The following is a 23,358-nucleotide window of genomic DNA, read 5'->3' as shown; positions in this document are numbered from 1 at the left end:
GGATACTTTTTAGTTTCCTGAAGCCTGATGTTATGCACCCACTGAGAGGCCACCTGTCATCTGGAGGCCAGCGTTCCGATCCTAATGTTAAGAGTGGGGACAGGGCCAGGAAGGTGAGCAAATGAAAAAGGAAGTGAGTTGCTGGATGCATCTTTCTCCTCCCCTGGAAATAACAGAAGTCTCCAGAAAGGGGCAATAAATTAAATCTTTAAGATTCTCCCCTTGGGGGAACTACGTAGGTGGGGGAGACTGAGGACTTTGCAGCTCTAAAATATGGTTATGTAATGAAAATTTTAAATTTTAATTCAGATTTCCACAGAGATTGCAAAAGGGCCGCTCAGAGGTCTCCTGCCTAAATCCCCAAAGCACGAAGCTCCCCTCACAATTGAGTTCCCAAACTTGGACAAGACTTCTGCAGAATGGCTGAAGGTCAACAGCCTGAAAGGTAAATCCCCACAGAGGGCAGAAGCGGGACTCAGGTCACTGACTGCCCTCTGGGACTTCACGAGCGGTGCCTCAAACCCCACCATTTATTTTTACAGCCAAGAAGCTAAGCCTTTATCAGGTCCTGGCACCCAACACATACTCTCCCATCAAGGAATTTGTGCCTATTCTCCAGAAAACAGTATCATCCACTATCCACGAGGTGACTCAGACTCAGACTCTCTCCATCCCGTGCAGGGGAACTCCTTTGTGGCATTTCCCTTCTTAAATGTTCAGAAAATAAGAGTCCTAAAGCAGAGCCTGAGGAGCGTGGGCCTGAGGGCCGAGTGCGATGCAGGCTCTCCACTCATCTGAAGATGAAACCTGGGGGATGGGGCAAGAGGGAGTAAACTGGGCACTGCAGTCACCTCCACTGTGAAGGTTTCCCTCCACCCCACGCAGAACACACTCACCCTTTGTGTCCTTGCTGCACCTGGCACAGACTTCTGCCGTAGCTCCTGGAACATGTCAATGTGTGTATTTGTTACATGTGCAAATCTCACCAGAGCACCAGCCCTTTAAAAGGAAAAGCTCTGTATCCCCAATACGTAGTACAAGTCTGCAGTCAATGAATGTTTACTGGACAAGTGAGTGGGTGGAAAGAAGGAAACGATGGATGGATGGATGGATGGATGGATGGATGGATGGATGGATGGATGGATGGATGAGTAGACAGATGAAAATGTTGATCAATGCACGGAAACATAGGCGGATGGGTGGATGAATGGAGGAAGGAAGGAAATGTGAACAGAGGGAGGGAGAAGTGGAAGGAATGATGAATGGAGAGATGAGTGGCAAGATGGACGAGTAAAGGGAAGAGAGGTGGGTGACTCGAGCAGTGGACGGCCGGATGAGCAGGTGGACGGCGTGATGGCTGGAGATACAAGTATGACAGCTTGGTGGAGAATGAAAGAACAAGGCGAACCAATTTGATTTTCAGTTTTCATGAAGGCCTCCCTGGGTTCCCCAACCGAAGAACCCATGGCCAGTATGTTTTCAAGGTCTCTGACTCTGTTATCACCAAAATTTCCAACCAGATTTTGTAATAAAGACCCCAGGTGCAGAAGAGCCTCCCAAACGGCAGCCTGACTTGCAGTCAGGGACGGTCCGTTCGGGACCACTGTCCTGCGGGCCCTCTGCTGCCAGCTCCAGACAAGGCAGTGACCTGGTGGGGCGGGGGTGGGGGACATAATCTGACCCCAGATGTGGTCAGAGTCGCAATGCCCAAATTAAACTTAAAATTCTTCCCGCCGGTGTGCGTCCACTGACCTGCGCCCCTCCTGGCCTCGCCTGCGTGCAGAAGGCAATGATACCGTTCCAGTGGCACGATGGGACCGTGAGGAATGTTCACGTGGACCTGCCCTTCCTCTACGAGTACCAGGTCAGCAGCTGGTCCAGCCAGTCGGAATGTGGGGTGCGGGAAGGGGGAATGGGAGGAAGGCACCGAGTGATGTGGAGATGCCAAGCCACTGACCGAATTCTCTCATGTAAACGGAGACTGTGCTCCACCCACAGGCACCTCTGGAGCTTTCTCCACCCCATCCATCCCCAGGCAGAGACCTGAATGCCTCAAACAAAAGCCCATAGTAATATTTTTTTTAAAAACCCTCTAATCCTTTGAGACAAGGTCTACCTCCTCCCCAATATGGGGCAATACAATACTTTGACTTTTCTCTTCATGGTCTGATGGCAGATTTGTCCATGATTTAGTGGAATGTTTCTACCCACGGCCTTGACACACCATTCCCAGAAGCCAACTGGGGTACACCCGTTTCCTCTCAGACCCCTTAATCGGCCACGCTGTGTGCAGTTGCTCACCCTGTGTGGCCCATGGGTTTGCAGAAACAGCTCAGCAGAGCTATTCGGACGTACGAGAGGCGGATTGAGTGGCTCTCGTTGGCCAGCAGAAGGATCTGGGGCACCGTCTGCGAAAAAAGGTACCTTCCCCTAAGTAGTGTTCTTGTCCTGCATGGGTTTGGTGTGTGACAGAGCACTTACCCAACTCCTGGATTCCCTGTTTTGGTAGCATCAGAAGCCATCACTTAGGCTAAGGACCAGCAAGTCAGTCAGCAGAACCCCTGGAGGAAAAAGGCACCAGCATCATCATCAATGTCAATAATGTTATCATTGTGTTACTCAGGATTCTTTCAGTTAAGAAGCAACAGGAACTAAGTGCAAATTGTCTTAAACAAAACAGTGAAGTCTGGTTAAGGCACCTGAGAATTGCAGAGTAGATCTGCTAGCTGTCTTCAGGCCTGGCTCGATCCAGAGCTTCATGTTTGTCAGGAATCTACCTCCACCTCTCATCTCTGCTTTCTTCTCTGATGGCTTTGTTTTCAGACAGGCTTTCCCCTCCAGGTGGCTCCCAACTTACTTTTTACCAGTTTTAGCATTCCCAGGGCTTGGGGCAAGGGCCCATCCATGAGCTCTTCACCCTGCCAGGGTGGCATCATATTCTGATTCCCTAGGGTAAATGCCCACTCTCAAAGCTTGGGGTAGGGTCAGCTCTACCCACAATAAATGGACTGATAGAGGCAGAGGTGTGTCCCAAAGGAAAATCAGGATGCTGTTGCCAGAAGAGGTAATGGATGCTGAGTAGGGAGAGACGGTGGGTATTCATTATAACCATTATTATCACCCCATACCTTATTTGATGTGTTACTTTTACAAAATAGTGTACTTTGTAATACTATAATAATTAAAGTATTATATCCTTTAATTATTAATGAAGCCCTATGAGGAGTTTTATTATAAACACCGTAGTTTATAGTAAGCATTCCAAGGATCAGAGAGGTTTTGTGACTTGCCTAAGGCCACTCAAGAAGTGGGACTTGAACCAAGGTCTTCTGATTCTAAATTCGGTGGATTTTCTTTTGCTGTCTATAGATGTCTCAAAATGAGAACAGAGGGAGGGGGGTGGGAATATAAGGTTTGAAATAGGGGAAGGAGAAAACTGAATGGGGCTAGAGATCTTAAAACAGAGAAAGGAAACAAAAAGATACAAGCATTTTCCCAGAGGCCCAGACACAGGAAATTCCACATCTAACTTGCTTACCGTGTTTCTGTTTTTCCTTCAAAGACCCCAGCCTATAATAATTCTGGATGCTAGGACTTTAAAACAAGGAAAGATACAAAAATCATTATATGCGGCCTCTGCCCCTTAAACCATCTTTACCATGAGACTTTGTTCCATGACATGACCTCCTGAGAGAGAAGGTTCCACGACCCCCTAAGTCTACTGCTGTAAACCCACCTCCGTTGACCTCAAACCACGGAGAAAAATTTGGCCAGCTGTGGATCTGGCATGCAAAGTTGCCCTGGAAAACACTTTAAATAGTAAAATGGAACAAAATGAACACTATCTGGGAGATTCGGTTCTCCACCTAAAGCTTGTGTTTCTGTTGAGGGTGGTTATACTGCTCGATATCTCTGCGACCAATTCCACGTACATTATTCATATCCAGCACTCCCTGCGACTTCTGCTGGAGGAGCAACTGTCCAACAAGGATGCCTTCAACCTTGTCGCGTAAGCTCCGGGTCCCGGGTCCCGGTGGGGAGGTCGGAGTGCTGGGCCTCTCTGCTAGGCTGAGGCTTCGGGCAGGGCTGTGCGACAGATGTTCTGAGCGCCCAGCGTCCTGGGACGGCGTCCGTTTATCTGATTCGAATGATCGGGTTTGGGGCATTGAATAATTAAACAGCTGCAGAACAGTCCCACTGGGGAGAAGGTAATAAGCAGCCCCAAAACACTCTGCTCGATCAGCCGGAATAAAATAACCCCGCCCATTGCCCCATTTGGCTTCCAAGCTGGTAAACACAGGCGAGAAAAAGCAGGGCCCCAGGCGTGCCCTGTCTTAGTTCCTAAGTTGGGTTTGGCAAGGCACAATATTTCATTTAGGATTCTATTTCTAAATTTTAATTTTATGTGTAGCTATATATAATTAAGTTATATAGGTATAACTATATAAAAGTATATATATATTTAAATTATATAATTTATATCTAAAATTAAAATATAAATAAAATTTTAAATATTTTATATATAGTTAACTATATATTTTTAATTATATAACTATTTAAATTATATGATATATAGTTATATGTAATTTAAATATGTATAGTTCTATATAATTTAAATATATACATAGTTTTATAAATATTTTTAATTTCATCCATTTTAACTAATTAGTGGAGAGAGAAAAGGAACCCACTTAAACTATACATTTTTACACAACTTCACACCTAATAGGGAGTGTTCTAAACCTATTAAGTCAGCGGTTAACATTATATATTATTCTGTACCAGAGCCTAATTTTTTCCTAATAAATTCCAAGAAAAAAATGCTTAGAGAAACATTTTAGGCAACATTTCCATTCATTTATCCATTTATTCATCCACCGTTCAACAAACTTTTACCGAAAGCCTGCCCTGTACCCGTCGCTGCTGGGCATTCGGCACGCGGGCGTTAAACCACGAGCTTGTGGCTCAGTGGAGACGGGCGTCGCAAGGTCTCAGCGGACACTGGCCTGATGAGGCCGAGTCCAGGTGGAGGAATCAACGTGAGCCACAGAGAAGTCACCTGTTCTTTGATGAAGGGGATGGGTCCTCTTCTCAGGGACTTAAATTCTGTCTCATAGGCTGACATGATGCATATTAAAGAACAGACTATGGTTCGGACAGAGTGTGGAACCGTGTCGTGAGTGTGAATCAGTGCTAGGGAGGTTAAGAAGGGAGAGAGGACTCCCTTCCCAGGGGGTGGGGGTTCACTCAGCCAAAGCCCGGCAGGAGGGAAGTCTGGCCAGAGCTGCTCCTGGCTCTGCCTCTACTGAGAGCCCAGCTCTGCCTGCACCGCGACTGTCCTGGGGCAGGTCATGACCAGCAAGGAGATCTCGGCTGGCCCAGGCCAATGACACCCCAACATTTTGGAGGTGTAATCAGGATTTTGGCCTCGTTAGAAGAGGCCAAAGACCTGGGGCACGGAGTGGACCAAGCTCCTGCCTAAGAACAAGCCCTCTTTCCTCCCCTCCAAGGTTTGGAAGCACAGTCGAAAGCTGGAGGCCCGAGATGGTGCCCATGAGCCACGACAACTTACAAAGCGCCTGGCAGTAGGTGACGGGCAGAGGCCGCGCCTGCCGTGTCGGAGGGCAGCCTGGGTGGGGTCGTTTTCTCCGCCCCCCTCTCCACTGGGAAGGGGGATCCCTGCCCTCCAACAGACATGGGCGTGAACCTGGAAACCTCTGCCTCTGCTCCTGGTCTCGCCCGGCCCCGCTCAGCGTGGCCTTTCCTCCTCCCAGGTGGGCCCTGAGCCTGCAGTGTCAGGGCAGCAGGAACGTCCTCGGTGCCCTGCGGAAGGCAGTGGAAGTGGACTTCAAAGACAAAGACAAGCAGCAATCACAGGGCATCTGCCTCTTCACGGGGGGCATCCCTGACCAGGACACGGTAGGGGTTCCATGTCCTGGGCATCCCAGTTCTTCACGACCCCCCCCTTCCTGTAGACAGACGCCTCTCAGCTCTTTTTCCAGCATGGTTTCCCAGACTCGGCTTAATGTGCAGCCTAGGACTCACCTGGGGATGCGGTTCACATGCAGATCCCGGTTCCAGGTGGGGCCTGGGGCCTGAGCGTCTGCATTTCTAACAAGCTCCCAGGTCATAACCAGGCTCCCGGGTCCAGCTCCCCGGCCAGACCCTAGTGAGATAGAGAAATTGTGACCCAGCTCATTCATCCTTCTACCCTCAGCGCCAAGTGCTAGACCTGGCACACAGTAGGCCCTCCAGAGAGATGATCAGGCTGAACTGACCTGACCTGAGGCCAGCAGCTTCAAGAGCCCTCGGCCCTGTCTCCCCACAGCCCACGCTCAGCGCCTACATGGCTGAGGCCTGTGGGGGCTGCGACCTCCAGCTGAACGTGTGTCTCTTCTACGTGAGTGAGCCACGGATGGACACCACGCCCCCTGCCTGCTATGCCAGCCGCGCCGACACGGCCGCTGCCTACCGAGAGGTCGCCCGGGCTGCCGGTGGCCGCTTCCACTGGTTTGGAGACACGGGTGCGTGAGTGTTGGCTGGCTCCTGCACCTCTTGCTTCCTGGGCATCTCAGTACCAGCCTTCCCCCTGTGCCATGGGTGTATTCCAGGAAAGCGCGTGTGAAAGTCACATAGGGAAGTGGGCAGCCGCTGTCCACAGTCAGTGGCACTCACGCGGGGGGGGGCCGCGCAGCGGTGGGCATGCCCCGCGCAGCAGGGTTGCTGCTCCTGTGCTTGAAAACGGTTAAAATGGTACATTTGAGGTTACATATGTTTTACCATAACTTTTTAAGTAAAAAAAAAAAAGTAAAATTATTTTTAAATACTTCAGAATGTCGGAGCTGGAAGGGACACTGAAGGCCTCTGAGCTTAGATTTCCCAAAGGGGGCTGTTCACACGGGTGGGCGACAAGGCAGTTGTTCATGGAACACAGGGCAACACCTGTTTTTATTGTGATAGTCGTAGGGGATCAGAATATGCCATCCCAAAATATGCCACTTGGGCATAAGAATTATTGTGAGCTGATGCCGCAAACGCTCTCTTCCCCTCCCCCACGTTCCCTAAATGTCGGACACAGGCAGTAAGTGGGTTCCACCAGGAGCCGCACCCAGGCAGGCCAACTTCGGAGCCTGTCTCCTTAGTCATTACACTTGAGTTCCTCTCGAACTAGTCATCAGTATTCACTGCAGACATTAGCCGCTTTCAGTAATCCCAGGGTGGGTGATTTCACTCACTGCAGGACCAGAACCCTTGCTCCTAACCTACTCTCCCGTGGGTGCAAGCTCTAGTCTGGGTGCCAGGGTGCTGGGTCCCGTGGGCATCCCCACTGTTGGTAACCTCACTATAACTACCACTGGGCTGTATCAGCATGGGGGCTGGTCAGCTCAGCCCACTAAGACCCCACCCTGCCCCGCCAGCTCAGATCACCTCCACACAGCCCTGCTATGCACACATGTGGACCCTTGGGGGTATCTGCACCCGTCCCCCACACTCAGGATGGGCTTTGTTTCCAGGCATTTACGAAAGTGATGACATCAACGCCATCCTGTCTGAGCTGGAAAAGGCTCTCAACTACTCCCAAAAGGTATGTCTTAGCGGCGAGGCAGATGACTGCTCTGGCTTCTGTGTTATTTCTGGGACTGCCATACAGAGTCCCACGAGCTAGGTGGCTTGAAACAACGGGCATGTGCTGTTTCACTGTTCCAGAGGCTAGAAGTCTGAAATCGAGGTGTCAGAAGGGCCACGTTCCCTCTGAAGACTCTGAGTAGAATCCCTCGGTAGCAGCTGGTGTTAGAGAAAAAAACATTGCACCGGCTGCTTGTTAAAATTTCAAGGAAGGCTTTGTGCAAGATCATTGCAATAAGGGAGAGGAAATGAACTCAACTCCAGACACAGCAAAGACAGCAGGAGATGTTTAGCCAATGAGCAGAGTGAGAGTCATGGATGGGAATTACTAAGAAAAACTTGGTCAGCTGCCAAGGCTAGGGGCATCCTTGCTAAACGGACTCAGCGGGATGCTTGCAGAAGGCAGGTCACGGACTGAGACATCAGGGTGGGTGATGAAGAACTTGATCAAATATCAAGGGCGGGGGGAGAATCCTGACTTAGCAGGATTCTTTCTAACACTGGGTTTAGCCTAGTTGACGCCTAGTTGAGAAGAGGGCTCAGAGGGGCCTGACTAAAGTTGGGCCAAGGAGGGTGTCCTTGTCAACTGACAATTCTTAGCATTCCTCGGCTTCTGGCAGCACTGCTCAATCTCTGTCTCCATAGTCACATAGCTGTCCTCCCTCTATGTGTCTCTGTCCCTTTTCCTCCTGTGGTGATACCAGTCATATTAGATTAGGGGCCCACCCTTCTCCAGCACAGCCTCATTAACTAGCATCTTAATTACATCTACAGAGACCCTATTCCAAGTAAGGTCACAGTCACGGGAACCAGGGGTTCAGCCTTCGGCGTATCTTTTGGGTGACATGACTCATCCCACGTCAGCTTCCCTCCTCATGTCCCGATCCACTGACCCCCAAGGCTTCAGCCGAAACACGAGGGTCTCCTGTAAGTCACTGGGTTTAGGTCTGTGAGCTGTACGTTCTGGCCTCTGAGTTCCTTGAACACACCCAGCTCACCCTAGACTGGGGGCCTTGGCACCTGCCGTGTGCTCTATCTGTCATCCCACCCAGATCTCTCCCTGTTGTTCAAGACTCACCGAAATGTAACTTCCTCAGAGAAGGGAGATGAGCAGTTCAAGGTGAGACTCAGAGGCAGAGAGGGGCAAGATCTTGTCAGTAGCAATGATAATGGAAATAAGGGAATACACGTGAGAACATTTGGGGACGAACTGACCAAACTTGTGGCTGACTGTATGGGGTGAGGCAGAAGAAATCCCACGTTTCTCACTGGGGGGCATGGTTGACAGTGGTGCCTTGACCAAGAGACAGAACAGGAGGAAGAAGCGAGGTTGGTGCTGGGAGGGTGGCCTGGGACAGAGGTGAGTTTGTGGGCCTGTGGATAACAAGTGGAGGTGTCCTTCAGACAGGTGGGGAAAGAAGGCTGGGGCGGTTCAAGCCATGGGGGTGGACAGAGCAGGCAGGCGGCATGGTCAGGCCGCGGAGACTTTACTGCCATCGCGGAAAAGCACGTCGTGAGCTCCTGGGGGCAGGGCCGCCGCCTCACGCCCTTTTCCTCCCTGTCGGTTGGATCAGCTCCCCTCCTGTGCCTCCCTGAAAGGGCCCCTCTTTGTTGCTTTTTTAAAAACCCCTTCTCTTCAGGTCCCTCATCTGATAAAGTCATCCACAAGGTCTTCCAGGGCAATAATGGTTTAATCCACCCTTCCTAGGGTGTCATTTGCATTCCAATGGTATCTCCTAGTGCTTCAGTTGAAATAATTACTGGGGAACCTTGCAGGCAGTTGAGAAATGTGTGGGCAAAGCAACCAAGTATGACACACTGTTCTGCCAGCCTCCAGAGTTAGCCCGAGCAGGCCGTGAGCTGAGCAGCAGATGCAGATGCCGGTCCACTTATGGAAGAGCACTGGCTCTGGAGCCGTACCCACCTGGGTTTGAATGGAAGGTCCTCTATATACTAGTAGTGTGGCCTTGGGCAAGTCCCTTAAACTCCCGGAGCTTTGGTTTCCTCATTTGTGAAATGGGGATAAGAGAGCACTTGCCCGGCCTGATTTGAGGGTCTGAGATGCTCAGGCTTTCACTGGCCCAGGGCCCGCTGCATCCCAAGCCCTCCACACATGGTACCTATTATTAACAGGATTGGCCCACGGGTCTGTGCCCCAGGACGCATTCTAGGGACAGAAACAGGAGTCCAGGATCCTAGTAGATGGAGTCTCTCCTGTGTGTGTGTGTGTGTGTGTGTCCCCTGCTGTGGCTGGGGTGCTATAACCCCCAACCCCTGTTTCAGTGTGCCTTACTAGTGTCCTCTCTGAAGAACCAGTCCAGAAAAGACCTGGAAAATGCAGCCCTCTCGAAAGAAAAGCCAAAGATGCTCAAGCAAAGAAGTCAGCCCAAGAAACTCTGTCCTTCCCAGCCCACAGCCCCCTCAGTGGCCAGAATGGTTTGACTCCCTCCCTAATAACATGCAGGATGTTGTTTCCATGTGTCTCCTGGTCTTTTGTAGATCTTGCAGTGCCCTGGGCCAGGGCCCAGGCCCCAGGCCCCAGAACCCAGGGCCAGGGGGCATGGGGCAGGGTCCTCAGTGAGGAGTGTCCTGTGGGTGCCTCCAGCCCTGGCCTCTAGGGGGAGGAACTGCACTGGCAGACCTGCTTTCAGCTCTGGGGGGTACCTCTGGCCTCCTCCCCAACCTTTGGCTCTGCCTGGCTATCCCAGGTTTGACCCCTGTCTGGGTCCTAAGGACCCCATGGATTGAAACCCACCATGGCTGTGAGGCAGGAGAGCTTATCCTGGAAGGTCTCTCAGGGACAAAGGAATGAGCTATTAGGGTGTCTGCTGGGCTCTTGCTGCAGCTTCCCAAGGTTGGCAGGGGCGGGATACGGGCCGGAGGGTGGCCCTGGGGTGTTTCTCTCCAATCACAACCTATCAAATCTGTCCGGCATAAAATACCCACCTCAGCAACTAGAAGGAGCCTCTAGAGGTCTGACTGGGGAGATCCCAGACTCCACAGTGCTTGTGAGCAGAAGGGGCCAGGAACTCTGTCAGCAACTCGGCGTCTCACTGACCCGCAGGCCCTTGTTCACAGCCCGTTCCAGAGTGAGGACATTCGCCCCAGCCAGCGGGTGGCTCCCCGTCCTGGGGCAGAGGTCTGGGGGAGTGTATGCACAGGCATGGCTCTCCTCAAGGAGCTCCACCAGGTTTCAGGAGCCTTCCCAAGTTCTGAGGGGAAACCTCATAATTCCAGGCTCTGCCTCTTGGGCCTTCAGTGCTGCCTGAGCTGACTCAGTGTGAGGGGCCTAGGCTGCTCTAGGGCCACTTAACGGGCCTCCCGAAACCAGAGCTGGGGGCAGCGCCAGGCCTTTCTCACAGAGCTCACCAGAGGCCTCAGCTGGGCCAGGGCCCTGGGTGACTTTAACTATCGCCACCTTCCAGTTGTGTCCAGTGATGAGCGGACCCGCCTCCCCTCAAAACGGAGGTGCCCGATTGGCTGCCTGTAGGGCCAGAGGCCCAGCAGGAAGGCGGGTGGGTGGCTGGTGAAGAAAGCCCTGGCAAGTCCATACACATGTACCTTTTCACCTCAAAAGCCAGAGTCCCCTCTGAGTCTACGGCAGGAGATGGGGCAGAAATGTCTGAGGAATCTAGTCCCTTAGGCTCCTCCTTGCAAAGCTCCTAATCAACAGATGAGGCTGGGATGATGGGGGGGGGGGCCCTGCTGACAGGCCCCTGACGGGAAAGACTGCCTGTTTTCAGAGCCTTAGAGACGACCCTGCCAGAGAGAGCAGTGCCCCCGCGAGAGCTGTGAGGCGGCCTCCGCTCAGTGGCAGAGCGAGCACCTCACCAGGTGAGGCCTGGGGGCAGGGCTGGGGGCAACGGGTGTGGCCGAGACATGTTGATAATGACAGGAGCCAAAAAGATCCATGACCACGAGTCTTGATCATGGGCCAGCCCTTCTGCTAAGGCTGTCCCATGTAAAGGTTATAACAATCAGTTCTACGTGGCAGGTAGCCTGTGAGCTCCCCCTTTTACTGATGAAGAAATTCAGGCACAGAGGGGCTAAGAATAGTGACAGTGCCAGCTGGTTGTGGCAGGCATGGGTGTGTTTATGAACGGACTCAGCTCCCAGAACCTAAGAGCATGTATCTCACTTCCCACATCAAAAACACAGCGGAGTGGCTCAGAGCAGGGTCCTGGAACCCGTGGGACCTGGGTGGAACCTTTGCTCTTCTTACCGCTGCTATGAACTGGGGAGCAGCGAGGATGAAGGGAGATGGGGTACGGGGTACTCAGCCTAGCCCACGGGCCTCGTGTCCTCTAGCTGCAGCCCAGTCGGGCCAGGAGGACCCTGTAGCACCCAGGAGGAAGGCCCGAGCGAGGGAGGCAGAGACAGGGAATGACGCGGGTAAGTGGGAGGATGTGGAAGTCTGGGAGCCCCCTTGCCCTGTGGGAACTGTAAGGTCAGCAGCCCCGTGGCGGGGAGACCCCTTCCGCTCTTCCAGACGTGGGCAGCGGTGCCTGCGGACCAGGCCTGTCCTCACACACTCAGGTCCCAGCCAGGGAAGTGGCCGGGCAGTCCTGACCCCGGCAAGAGAATGAGAGTCAGCGCTGAAGGTGCCCCAGGTCCCCGGGGCAGCACTCCCACTCTGTCCTGGGGGGGGAGGGGGGGCCTCTGCCCGGCTGGCTGGGAAGGGGCCGAAATGAATGCCCCAGGCCAGCCCAACTGCTTCGAAATGGTGCCAAATGGTGCGGATCCCAGGAACCTTTCACCGAGGTGGGAGAAGAGAGGTCCCAGCAGGTTTGCCCCACCTGTCTTACAGCCTCGCCTTCCACCTCTCAGCAAATCCCGCCTAAGGAATTTTCCCTCTGACTTGATAGACAGAGAAACCGACATGAAAAGGAAGCAGTGGGGGGAGGGGGGGAGGAGGGGAGGGGAGGGGAGGGGAGGGGAGGGGAGGGGAGGGGAGGGGAGGGGAGGGGAGGGGAGGGGGGGAGGGGGAGAGGTGCACAAGGTAATCTTACTCTTTCTCCCAGGCTCAGGGTGCAGGAAGCACCCTCAAGGAAGGGGCGCAAGAAGGACTTGCTCTTCCATGGTGTTGCCCAGAAAGGATACAATCTGCTCAAGCCAAGAGGTAATGAGTTGTCGGCACCAGCACATGTCCCCCTAGGCAATAATTCCTCTGCCAGCCTCTGCTTGGGGTGGGGGTGGGGGGGTGCATACTTGGAAGTGAGGACAAACCTGCTTAGAATGACTGCTAAGGGTTAAATACCCCTAGATTCGAGCCCTGAGTGTGCCCTCTCCTAGCTGCATTTAATCTCAACGGCCTCCTCTGTAAAATGAAGACGATTGTATCTGTCAAATAAGATCGGCGAATAATTGAAGCATATTTTGTGTCAAGTCCTTAGTGGTGCCACATCCTTTTGGTTGCAAGCAACAGAAATCCCCCTTCTTGTGCGTCCAGAAGGCAGACCACCTTTCTTCCCTCTGCCACGCAGTGAGGTCGGCTTGGTCCTGCCTGGGCCAGTCCGGAGGCCGCGCTCTGGCTGCCTGGAGCCTGCCCGTTCTTGTAACTGGTTGTGACAAGGAGACGGAAATGATCCTAACTGGATTACAGTGTGAACTTTAGGCCCATCAGGGTTTCCATCTGAATTTTGTGGGGGAAGGTTGAAATGATATGGGGAAACAACAGTGTCCCCCAGCCGAGGGAGTAACAGGTACTCAACAAATTCTGTTCCCCGCTGCCCATATTTCTTGTGCATCTCTCCCTCCCCAGCCCCGGGGAAGGAATCTGCGTGCAATGGATGCTCTCGGTGGGACCAAAGAGCCCCGCATTTCAAACATGAGACAGATTTCAAAGACGAGATTTTCATAGATGAGTCAGACAGTCATTCACTTCAGCCTGAATTGCCCAAGATGATAGTTCTTTTCTTTATTCTAAAGTGGGTAGCAAATTATGGGCTAAAAACACTGAAGATGGAGATCTCCAGATGCTTGGGTCCCACTTGCACTCATCAAAGGTCCGTACAAAGGCCGGCGGCAGCCAAATACTGCAGCGCCTTCCCCAGTGTAGAGGTCCAGGTAAGTCGGGGTTTGTGGGTGGTGTCCTCTCCCAGCTCCTCTTCTCGGCCACGCGTGGCAGTGTGTGTTGGGGAGAACTCCACGTGGATGTAGGCACCGTGGCTTCTGTTCTTCCTGCCAAGCCCGCGCCCCCAAAGTGGGGCTGCTCTTGGGGAACAGGGCCTGCAGATCCTGCTGGAAGAAAGGGAGCCCCTCAGGGAGCCTCAGGCCAGGCTCGGGGAAGAGGGGCTCACTGGAGTGAGAGTCAGAGTCTGGCTGAGCACACAGGGCAGCAGCCAACGTTCTCACCAGCAGGAACTGTCCCCCAGCACTGTGGTGGTATTAGGGTGGCAGGGACGAGGGCTACCAGAGGAGGTGAGGGGTTCTCTGTTTTCTACTTGGGGCTCTTGTTTCTCATTGCTCGGACACTGGAACAAGTACACTTAGTACAAAATGAAAATCTAGCCATGCTTTTTTAAAGACTCCATTCATTGTCTCTCCTTGCCCTCTTATACAACATTGTCAGCACGAGAGGAAACCATAAAGATAAAAATAGCCGCCAAATTCAGGATTACCCACCAGAAAATGTTTAAGGGAGTCTAATCATGCTTCCCCCTCTCCATCCAAGCTCACCTTCCATCCTGCCATGAAGGGTTTTCTGATTTAAAATTTAGAGAGACTATATTTGTTATTAATACAGTGACCACATTTGCCACAAAACCATCATCCCAATTCCCCATTCCGCCCTAGAACCACATATCTAGTGATAAAATAAAAGCTTTAAAACAAACAGGTACATTTAACAATGTTTGGGAAATTATGAGCCTCAACGGACTGAACTTTTTAGAGGGTGATGGGACTATGAAGAAAAGTGATGGGGGAGTTTCCTTCGCCCGCGTTAATCCAGGGGGTGGTGAGGCACGTGCAGTGGACGCCCAGGGAAATTGAGGCGTACATCACGCGCCTGAGGAAGGTGATGCGACGCTATGTCCAGAGGCTGCAGTGGCTGCTATCTGGTGAGCCTGCCCGCTGCCCTGGAGGGTGGAGGGGCATGAGGGAAGAGGGCAGTCAACCCCAGGGACCCCAGGGTCAGTCCTTCCCAGGCCAGGCACTCACAAACTGTTAGGTGGGGGATTCGGCCAGGAGGGTCATCAGGTACAGCATGTTTCTGGGTTCAGAGGTCAGGCAAGATGCTGGATGACAGGGAGGTGGAACAGGGGCCAGAGAGCACCAGAGAGGACCCAGGTCTGTCCAGGGGTGTTCTGCAGGGCCATCTTCCACACCTTCCTCCTGGCTGTGACTGAGGGGCTGACCCTCGAGAGGCTCAATTTAGTTGGGGGTTTTCTGCACAGTACCAGGCATATAACAGATGCTCAGCTGGTTCTGTTGGGCCATCAGCGGACTTTGTGTTCTGTAGTATATTTCCCAGCCCCAAACAATACTGAGACTCTACTGAGTCCAATCACTTAACTTGAAGGATTTGGAAGCTCAAGCCCAGGGCAGTTATAACCACGTGTACAAGCGATCACAGGCAGAGCCACAGCCAGCCCACCCCTCCAACACCCCACCAGGGCCATCTCCCAGCGGGTTGACATCTGACCAGTGATCAGTTAGGCAACAGGTGTTGCAAGACCGTGTGAATTTGACCGCTACAGCGAGGAAAAGCAGCCAGGAGGGGTGAGCCCTCACTCCTTCCCTGCCTCTGCCCCAACCCCGCTGGAGCAGGGAGCCGAAGGCTGTTTGGCACTGTTTTGGAGAAGAGAGTGTGCATCCTGCTGGACACCTCGGGGTCCATGGGCCCCTACCTGCCGCAGGTGAAGACAGAGCTGATCCTGCTGATTTGGGAGCAGCTGAGGAAGCACTGTGACAGGTAAGAGACGGTAGTGTGGGGCTGAAAGGGGTCGTTCCTGGGGCTTCCTGGCCAAGAGTACTCCCTCCTCACCATTCCATAGGCCAGGACCTTTCTGAAATGCACAAATGAGTAGCTTATTTGAGCACGAAAGAACACTGATTTTAGAAATCCTACTTGGGCCCAGGGGCAGCTGCAGGCAAAGGAAAGGAACCATCCTGGACTGTGCATTTCAGCTGAACTTGATTTTTAAGGGGTAGAGGCAGTGGGCTGTTTGTTTTCTCTACTCAGAAGGTTTGACCCTAAGGGGTCAGCAGGAGACTGGCCCCAGACTGGGACTCACTCTTGCCCTCATGATACAAAGAGCAAACATTTATTGAGCACTTACATGCGTGATTCCACTCACTCCTCACAATGACCTAAGGTGGCATTATCTCCATTTTTCAGAAAAAGAAACTAGGACTTAGGTTAAATAATTTGTCTGAGATCACACAACCTACAAGTGGCTGAGGGGGTATTAAAATTTACTTCTGTCTGCACCCAGAATCTTCACTTATTCTCGGGTGGTCCACAACCCAGTCCTCACAGAGATTACTTCCCCAGAATTCAGTACAGACTGGCATGTTCCAACCAATCTCTTTCTCCCCCCTCCCCAGCTTTAACCTGATCAGCTTTTCAGAAGACCTACAACTGTGGCAGGACACCCTGGTGGAACCCACAGACACAGCATGTCACGAGGCCGTGCAGTGGGTGACCCACCTGCATGCTCAGGGCAGCACCTCAGTCTTGCAGGCATTACTGGCAAGTTCCACCCCTGAGCCCGACCTGGCAGCAGAGTGGAAGTAGCATCACCCCACATGCGGATACTGCACAATACTTCAGAATTTACTAAGTGCTAAATCGTTTTATCTTCCTGACAACCCAGTGAGGAAGGGACTCTTCTTGTTCTCTATAGAAGACACAGAGGCTCAGAGGGGTTAAGTGACTTGCCTGGGGTTGACCAGCCAGGAAGTGAACTGTGCTTTCTCCTAACCCTCGGCAGCGTTATATCAGTGGTGGGCTGAAAGGGGGTCTCTCAGTCTTAACGGGGAAGCCACTGGGATCCAGTCAGACACATTTTCTATGGGAACAGCAGGCCATGGGTTTCCCCTCCTGGTAGCACCCACCCTGAGCCAGACCACCTGCGTGCTCTTTCAGAAAGCCTTCAGTCTTCAGGATGTGGAGGGACTGTACCTCCTGACTGACGGGAAGCCAGACACAAGCTGCAGCCTCGTTCTGCGTGAAGTCCGCCGACTCCGGCAGGAACGAGACGTGAGAGTGCACACCATCTCCCCGCGCGGCACGGGCAGGTGGGAGCACTCGCCTGGTCCAGGGGCTCCGGGCAGACCCCCACCCCCACCCCCCCACCCCGGCGCCCGGGCCTGTGAGTCAGGCCCTGGGAGCTGGGCAGGAGCTCGCCTTTAACCTGCCCAGCGTAGGGCCTGTTCCTCTGACTGCACACGGACAGCTTTGCACCGATTCCCACAGTCACGTGGCGCACTTTTCCTCCCCGTCTTTCCTGGGAGCACATTTATGAATAGTTAGGGGGGGAAAGTTTAAAGTAGCATTGTTACGGCTATTTTTATAAATGATCACCAAGGAAGAGCATGTGTTAGACAAGAGAGATTTAAGTGCTTCAGAAAAAAAGTGAACATTATTGGCAAATAATGTGATGATTTAATATGTGATTATTTAGGTGCATATTTTATTTCTGTGTCTAAACCGTGAGCTCCAGCACTGTGTTGCTGGTAGGCCTACCACACAGCGGGCACTGGATGGATGTCCAGTTAGGGAGGGGCTAGAGTGTGCGGCCGTGCGCTCTGAGGACTCCAGTCTGTCGCGTGTGAATAGGTGAATCCCCTCACAGGGTGGCAGCTGCTGCCCCTGCCCACAGGCTGGCGGGACCGTGGGCTTGGTGACCCTGACATGGCCTCAGTGGCACAGAGCCTCGGGGTCTGAGGCCCATTGGCTGACAGACTTCCACATGAGTCCCCGGGCTGGGGCTCCCAGGAACGGGCCTGGGGGTCAGTGTTCTGGCCTCAGGCAGGTACCTCTCCCTGTTCCTCCCTCCAGGGCCGAGGTTAACTTCCTGAGAAGCCTGGCCTCCCTCACCGGGGGGCGCTATCACTGCCTTGTTGGCGAGGACCTGCTCTTCCAAATCCATGGCCTGCTCAAGGGCTTCATGGATGAAAGGGTAGGTTGTGGAACTACTGAAATGGCTCAAAAAAATGTTAACTGACATGGTTTTTACCCCTAACTGGAAAGATCCCTGCTCTCTTGTCAAAGTGTTGATGACAAAGGCTGTGCTTCCCTGCGGCTCTCCTCTGAGAGCTCTCCCTGCCCCTCCTCAGGGCTGGGAAAGAAGCAGAGTTTCGGGGTGCTATTTAATGAAACAACAGTTTGCATTATTGAGCACCTACTAGGTGTAGGTTTGTTGCTTTAAATGGATTACCTCTTTTAACCCTCCCAGCCATTCTTCTGCCCCTTGAATGGGTGAAGAAACAGGCTTTGCCAGGCTTGGGAACATACCTGAAGTCAGAATAATGCTAAAACTGGAGCTCAGGCACCCATGCCCCTGAGCTCTGGCCTTCAATTCCTGCGTGTTTCTGTCTGCCTGGGTTAAAGTCATTGAGGCAGATATTTAGATGATCTGTTCTGTAATAAATCTGGTGAAGTCATGGGTTCCATCACATGTGGGACAAGAGGAAGGCATCCCTGAGCCTCTTCCAGGGGAACGGGAAAACCGCGCTTATTTCTACCTTTTAGAATGTTCCACTGTCAGTTATAACATTTGCAGGGCAGCAAATTATCAAGTAACACAACCAACCAGAATTCCAGATTTCCTGTTGGAGGTTTAAAAATTACTGTCAGGCCCTGGCCAGTGTGGCTCAACATTGGCTGAGCATCATCTCGTGCACTGAAGGGTCACGGGTTTGATTCCTCATCAGGGCCTATGCCCGGGTTGCAGGTTTGGTCCTGGTCAGGGTGTGTATGGGAGGCAACCATTGGTGTTTCTCCCTCACATCAATGTTTCTCTCTCTCCCTCTCCCTTCCTCTCTTTCTAAATTCAATTTTAAAAAAAGATTACTCCCCAGGCTGGGTGTGGCTCAGCGGTTGAGCATCGACCTAGGATCCAGGAGATTGTGATTCGATTCCTGGTCAGGGCATATGCCTGGTTTGGGGCTCCATCCACAGTAAGGGATTTGCAGGAGGCAGCCAATCAATGACTCTCATCATTGATGTTTCTATCTCTCTCTTTCCCTCTCCCTTTATCTCTCTGAAATCAATAGAGATATTAAAAAAAGAAAACAGAAAAAAAAGATTACTGTCCCAAGACATGGCATAATTTTTAAAGTCAAGTACTTTGCATGATTTCTTTGTTTCAGTGACTGCTTTAGGACCAAATATTACAAATAATATAGAGGACACAACAAGTAAAAGTAATGAATGTCCTTGTTACACAGGAAAAGGAACTTTACAATATCGTGAAGGCTCTCAGTTCAGTGCTTTATCAAATCAGACTGTGAGTAGCCTGTGGATGTGGAATGGGGTCGTCCCCGCTCCTGCTGCCAGGGAGAAGCGACACCATCTCTCTCTCAGAGTCTCTTGCTACCCTTCCTTTTAAGGGTAGGCCCTGGAATTTCATTGGTTGACAGAAGAAGAAAGCATGTCTGCGAAGCTGTTTCACTAGGAGAAACAGAGAAAGGGCTGAGTAGGTTTTCCTGCCTCAGTGGGATAAGGAGCGTATTCTGCTCTGTTCTGCTGCCTTCGGTGAAGTTCAGAGACCATCCTGATTTTCTATGGCCCCTCCCTACACTGACTCTTAGACATCTCTTTCAAAGTGTCCTGTTTGCAGAATGGCTCCTTTAACCAGTTGTGAGCTCCCCGTCCCCAGAAACATGCAAGATGCAAGCCAGGGCCCACCAGATTTCCCGCACCGGGTGGGAGGCTACATTTAATTAGCTCTAAAATTCTTCTCCTGAGATTTTGGATTTTCAGGTCCCATCTAGTCACTGAATGGGTCTAAACGCTTATTTCCCCGTTTCAAGGACTCCATGTTGCCACTATTTGAAGGAGATGATTTAAGAAGATTGGCCCAGGAGATCACCAAGGCCAGAAGCTTCCTCTGGCAGGCCCAGTCATTCAGGTAAGCCCTTCCAGCAGCCCCTACCGCCCTGGCCATGGCACCCTTGTTCCAAGAGCTCCTGCCCTGCTTTTCTCCACCAGGCCCAGAAATCTGCGCATGGGGGGGGGGGGGGACCACCCTCCTTCATTCCTGTCCACTAGGTCCCAACTCCAGAAGAAAAATGATACAGAACCGAAGGTCATTCTTCCGTAGAGACGTCTTCTCAGGTAAGGGAGGTGGATTCCACACTCTTTGAGTGCCCACCAAGGGCCAGGAAGTATGCTGTTTTGTGCACAGTAGTAACTGTGGGAAGGAATAAAAAATAACGATTCTTCTAAACAGAAAGGCCATACTACAAAGAACCACCCACTGAGCACATATTGACCCTGAGAGTGAAGAGCCTGGCGAGCTGTGACCCACACCCCAGGAAACACTGTCCTGGGCAGCAGGGCTCCCTGGAAGCTGGGGCGGGAGGGAAGGCTCTGCCATCCCAGGATCTGCACTAATGTTCCTGCCCTGTCCCCCAACCCACCCTACACTCCAGTCACAGAGTGTCACTCGTGGGGAAACTCTGCACCAAGCTTCTTGCCTGGAATGTCCTTCTGCCACTCTCTGCCTGCTGACTCCTGCTCATCCATCAAAGCACAGCTCAAATGGCATCAGCTTCACTCTGAAGATATCCCTGGGACCCATCAAGAGCTGGGAGCCTCCAGCCTTCCTCCCGTAGCATCCTGACCAAATGTCCCTTTATAGAGGTGACACCACTTACGACACCTAGCACTCCACGTCATGCTTCCTTGCGCCTTTTGTCAACTCTTCTCCTTGACCATGAGCTTGCTCAGCATGGTCTCCTTGACCATGAGGCTCTCTCACCTACCAGCATGGCTGAAAATAAAAAGACTGACAATATCAAGATACAGGGCAATCAGAACCCTCACACACTCTCTCATCTCTGGGTCCCCAGAACTGCCACGTGGTAGGCACATAGTAAACACTGAGCATGCAGCTTAGTTGTGGGAGCCCCGCTCTGGAAACCAGAGGCTGGATCCTGGTCCCCTCGCTCTGTGTTTCCCACCACCCTGGTCTACAGGGTTATGCAGGTTCACTGTCAGCCCATCCTGGAGGAAGAAGAAACATGTGAGCCTCATCTCCACCTCCCTCCCCAGCTCAGCCAAACTGAACAAGTCAGCTGTGGTGCCCAGTCCAGAGCGAGTGCTCTACTCACGCATGAGCATCGGGCGGAGTCTGCTGGGCCAGTCCCAACATGTGCATATGAAATGAATGTGTCATGTATTATGTGACCTGGGGTCATTTTCTATGAAAAAATTGCTTTTATTTCATTAATAGGATTAAAATTACTTTTGAACTCAAGTGATCATTGGAACGTGTGTGTGTATAAATTTTTGGTGAGATTAAACTTTATTAAAAGACTCATTCAGAATATATGAAGAAGTCCAAATCAATGAGAAAAAGATAAACATCCCAATTTTTCTAAATGGACAAAAGGCTCAAAGAGGGGGAAATGGACAACAGGTATACGAAAAGGTGCTCAACAACCTTACCCATCAGTGAAATGCAAATTAAAGCACAATGAGATGCCACTACACACCTAGCAGCATGTAGACTGACAATATCAAGATACAGGGCAATCAGAACTCTCACCATAGCCGGGAGGGGGGGCTGTAAATTGGTTTAACCACTTTGGAAAACTGTGGCGATTTCTGCTAAAGTAAAAACTATGCGTACCCTTTGCCAGCAATTCCACCAAGGGAAATGAGTGCATGTGTTCGACAAAAGACATATTCGAGAATGTTTTATAGCAGCTTTATTCATAGACGTCAAATATTGGAAATGATGTCAATGTCCCTCCCTGTGATACATTTGTACAGTGGAATACTATACCACTTGTCAGTTGAAACAATGTCATCTGTATTCAACAGGATGCAACAGTCTTTTTAAAATTGATTTGAGAGAGAGAAACATGGATTTGTTGTTCCACTTATGCATTCATTGGCTGATTCTTTTAAAAAAAAAAAAAAAGTTATTTTAAATTGATTTCAGAGAGAGGAAGGGGGGGAGAGAGAGATAGAAACATCAATGATGAGAGAGCCATTGACCCGCTGCCTCCTACACCCCCCCACTGGGGATCTAGCCTGGAACCCGGGCATATGCCCTGACTGGGAATTGAACTCTGACCTCCTGGTTCATAGGGCGACATCAACCACTGAGCCACACCAGCTGGCCATTGGTTGATCCGTGTATGTGCCCTGACTGGGGATTGAACCTACGACTTGGCATATTCGGGTGATGAGCTACCCAGCCAGGGCCAAGACGCATCAATCTTATGAACAACACTGGGCAACAGAAACAACATGGAAGAGCACATACTGTAATTCTGTTGGTATGAAGTCAAGAACAGGCAAAACTATTGTAGGCAACAGAAGTCAGAATAGTGGTTACCTGTCTGTGGGGAGGGCACCCTGGGGTCACACATGAGGCACCTGGTATGCTGGAAATGTTCTATAGCTTGACCTGAGTGGTGGTTACATTGATGTATATATAAGTAAAATTTCATCATGTTAAAAACACCATTTACTAAGGCTTGACAAGCCTTGGCTCTGGTCAGGCTCCGTGGGCACAGTCAGGCAGCAGTGACCACAGGCCCTGACACAGTGGATTTCAGTCTGGTCACTGCCTTGGACAGCACCCTTGTGTGACACCTCTACACAGAGAAAACGGCCTGTGGTGGTTGTATTACTTTGATAGAGCTGTCATAACAAAATACCACAAACCCAGTGACTAAAACAACAGAACTTTAGTGCCTCGTGTTCTGGAGGCTGGCAGTGCGGATCAGGTACCAGCAGGGCTGTGTTCCCTGAAGGGCTGGGGAGGATCTGTTCCAGGCCTCTCCTGGCTTCTAGCGCTTCCTTGGCTTACAGCAGCATCACTGCCGTCTTACGTGATGGGCTCCCCGTGTGCACGTCTGTGCCCAATTCCCCCTTTTGACAAGGACATCAGTCATACTGCTCAGGGCCGTGCTCTAGTGTGCCCTCGTCTACAGTGACATCCGTACGGCTCTTTTTCCGGCTAAGGTCTCATTCTGAGGCTCTGGGAGTTAGGAATTCAACGCAGGAATTGGGGGTGGGGCACAAGTCAGCGCAGAAGAGCTGTGAGATCCACTCTGCTTCCTAGCAGGACACTGCCAGCCGGCTGGGGGGCAGCAGGAGGGAGCTGGTCTTTGTGAGTAGAAGGATGGACCGAGACATGGTTTGTGAAGTGGGGGAGCACAGGACCTGGGTTTGAACCCTAACCCCTTGTATAATGATAATAGCCATCCCTGTTTGATCACCGACTGGGCGGGAACCATACTTGGCATTTTGTCAATGCCTTGTTAGCCAGGAGCCTCACAGCATCACAACTGTAAGGTGCACAGCAGTTCCACTTTATGAATGAGGAAACTGAGCCTTGTAGCTGCCCAAAGACACCCAGCAAGAAAGTGGCAGAGCCAAGATTTCAACCCAGGGCACTCTGAGCCCCTTTCATCTCTCTGAACCCATTTCCCTGCCTCTAAAATTGAGCTAAAACAGAGTCGTGTGGGCTGAGCAAGAGACCTTGCCACCTGGCACATAGCACGTGCTGGCTAAGATTTTGTTTTTCTCTCCCCACACCCACC

At 51.7% G+C, this 23,358-nt stretch overlaps 1 protein-coding gene across 3 annotated transcripts in view; it reads left to right on the top strand.

Moving 5' to 3' along the window:
- VWA3A (von Willebrand factor A domain containing 3A) overlaps positions 1–21,062 on the top strand; it is a 47,235-nt gene extending 26,173 nt beyond the window's left edge. The window contains exons 13-34 of one of the 3 annotated variants that reach the window (XM_081133494.1): positions 310–445; positions 543–646; positions 1,784–1,864; positions 2,326–2,420; positions 3,890–4,009; positions 5,511–5,585; positions 5,775–5,919; positions 6,329–6,524; positions 7,515–7,585; positions 9,910–10,062; positions 11,370–11,460; positions 11,935–12,018; positions 12,648–12,745; positions 13,555–13,692; positions 14,579–14,687; positions 15,397–15,541; positions 16,177–16,321; positions 16,718–16,869; positions 17,633–17,753; positions 19,609–19,706; positions 19,847–19,912; positions 20,230–21,062. In XM_081133494.1, coding sequence (XP_080989620.1) covers positions 310–445; positions 543–646; positions 1,784–1,864; positions 2,326–2,420; positions 3,890–4,009; positions 5,511–5,585; positions 5,775–5,919; positions 6,329–6,524; positions 7,515–7,585; positions 9,910–10,062; positions 11,370–11,460; positions 11,935–12,018; positions 12,648–12,745; positions 13,555–13,692; positions 14,579–14,687; positions 15,397–15,541; positions 16,177–16,321; positions 16,718–16,869; positions 17,633–17,753; positions 19,609–19,706; positions 19,847–19,898 — 2,409 coding nt within the window. In that variant the 3' untranslated portion in view covers positions 19,899–19,912; positions 20,230–21,062. Of the gene's footprint in view, positions 1–309; positions 446–542; positions 647–1,783; positions 1,865–2,325; positions 2,421–3,889; positions 4,010–5,510; positions 5,586–5,774; positions 5,920–6,328; positions 6,525–7,514; positions 7,586–9,909; positions 10,063–11,369; positions 11,461–11,934; positions 12,019–12,647; positions 12,746–13,554; positions 13,693–14,578; positions 14,688–15,396; positions 15,542–16,176; positions 16,322–16,717; positions 16,870–17,632; positions 17,754–19,608; positions 19,707–19,846; positions 19,913–20,027 lie in introns of all 3 variants that reach the window. The other 2 variants (XM_081133496.1, XM_081133495.1) reach the window with 2 other exon arrangements.
- Positions 21,063–23,358: the final 2,296 nt, after the last annotated feature.

The sequence above is a fragment of the Miniopterus schreibersii genome, assembly GCF_964146895.1.
Source record: "Miniopterus schreibersii genome assembly, chromosome: 3".
Taxonomy (NCBI): Eukaryota; Metazoa; Chordata; class Mammalia; order Chiroptera; family Miniopteridae; genus Miniopterus; species Miniopterus schreibersii.
The sequence above is the reverse complement of the archived record's forward strand: the minus strand, read 5'-3'. Positions and strand labels throughout refer to the sequence as shown.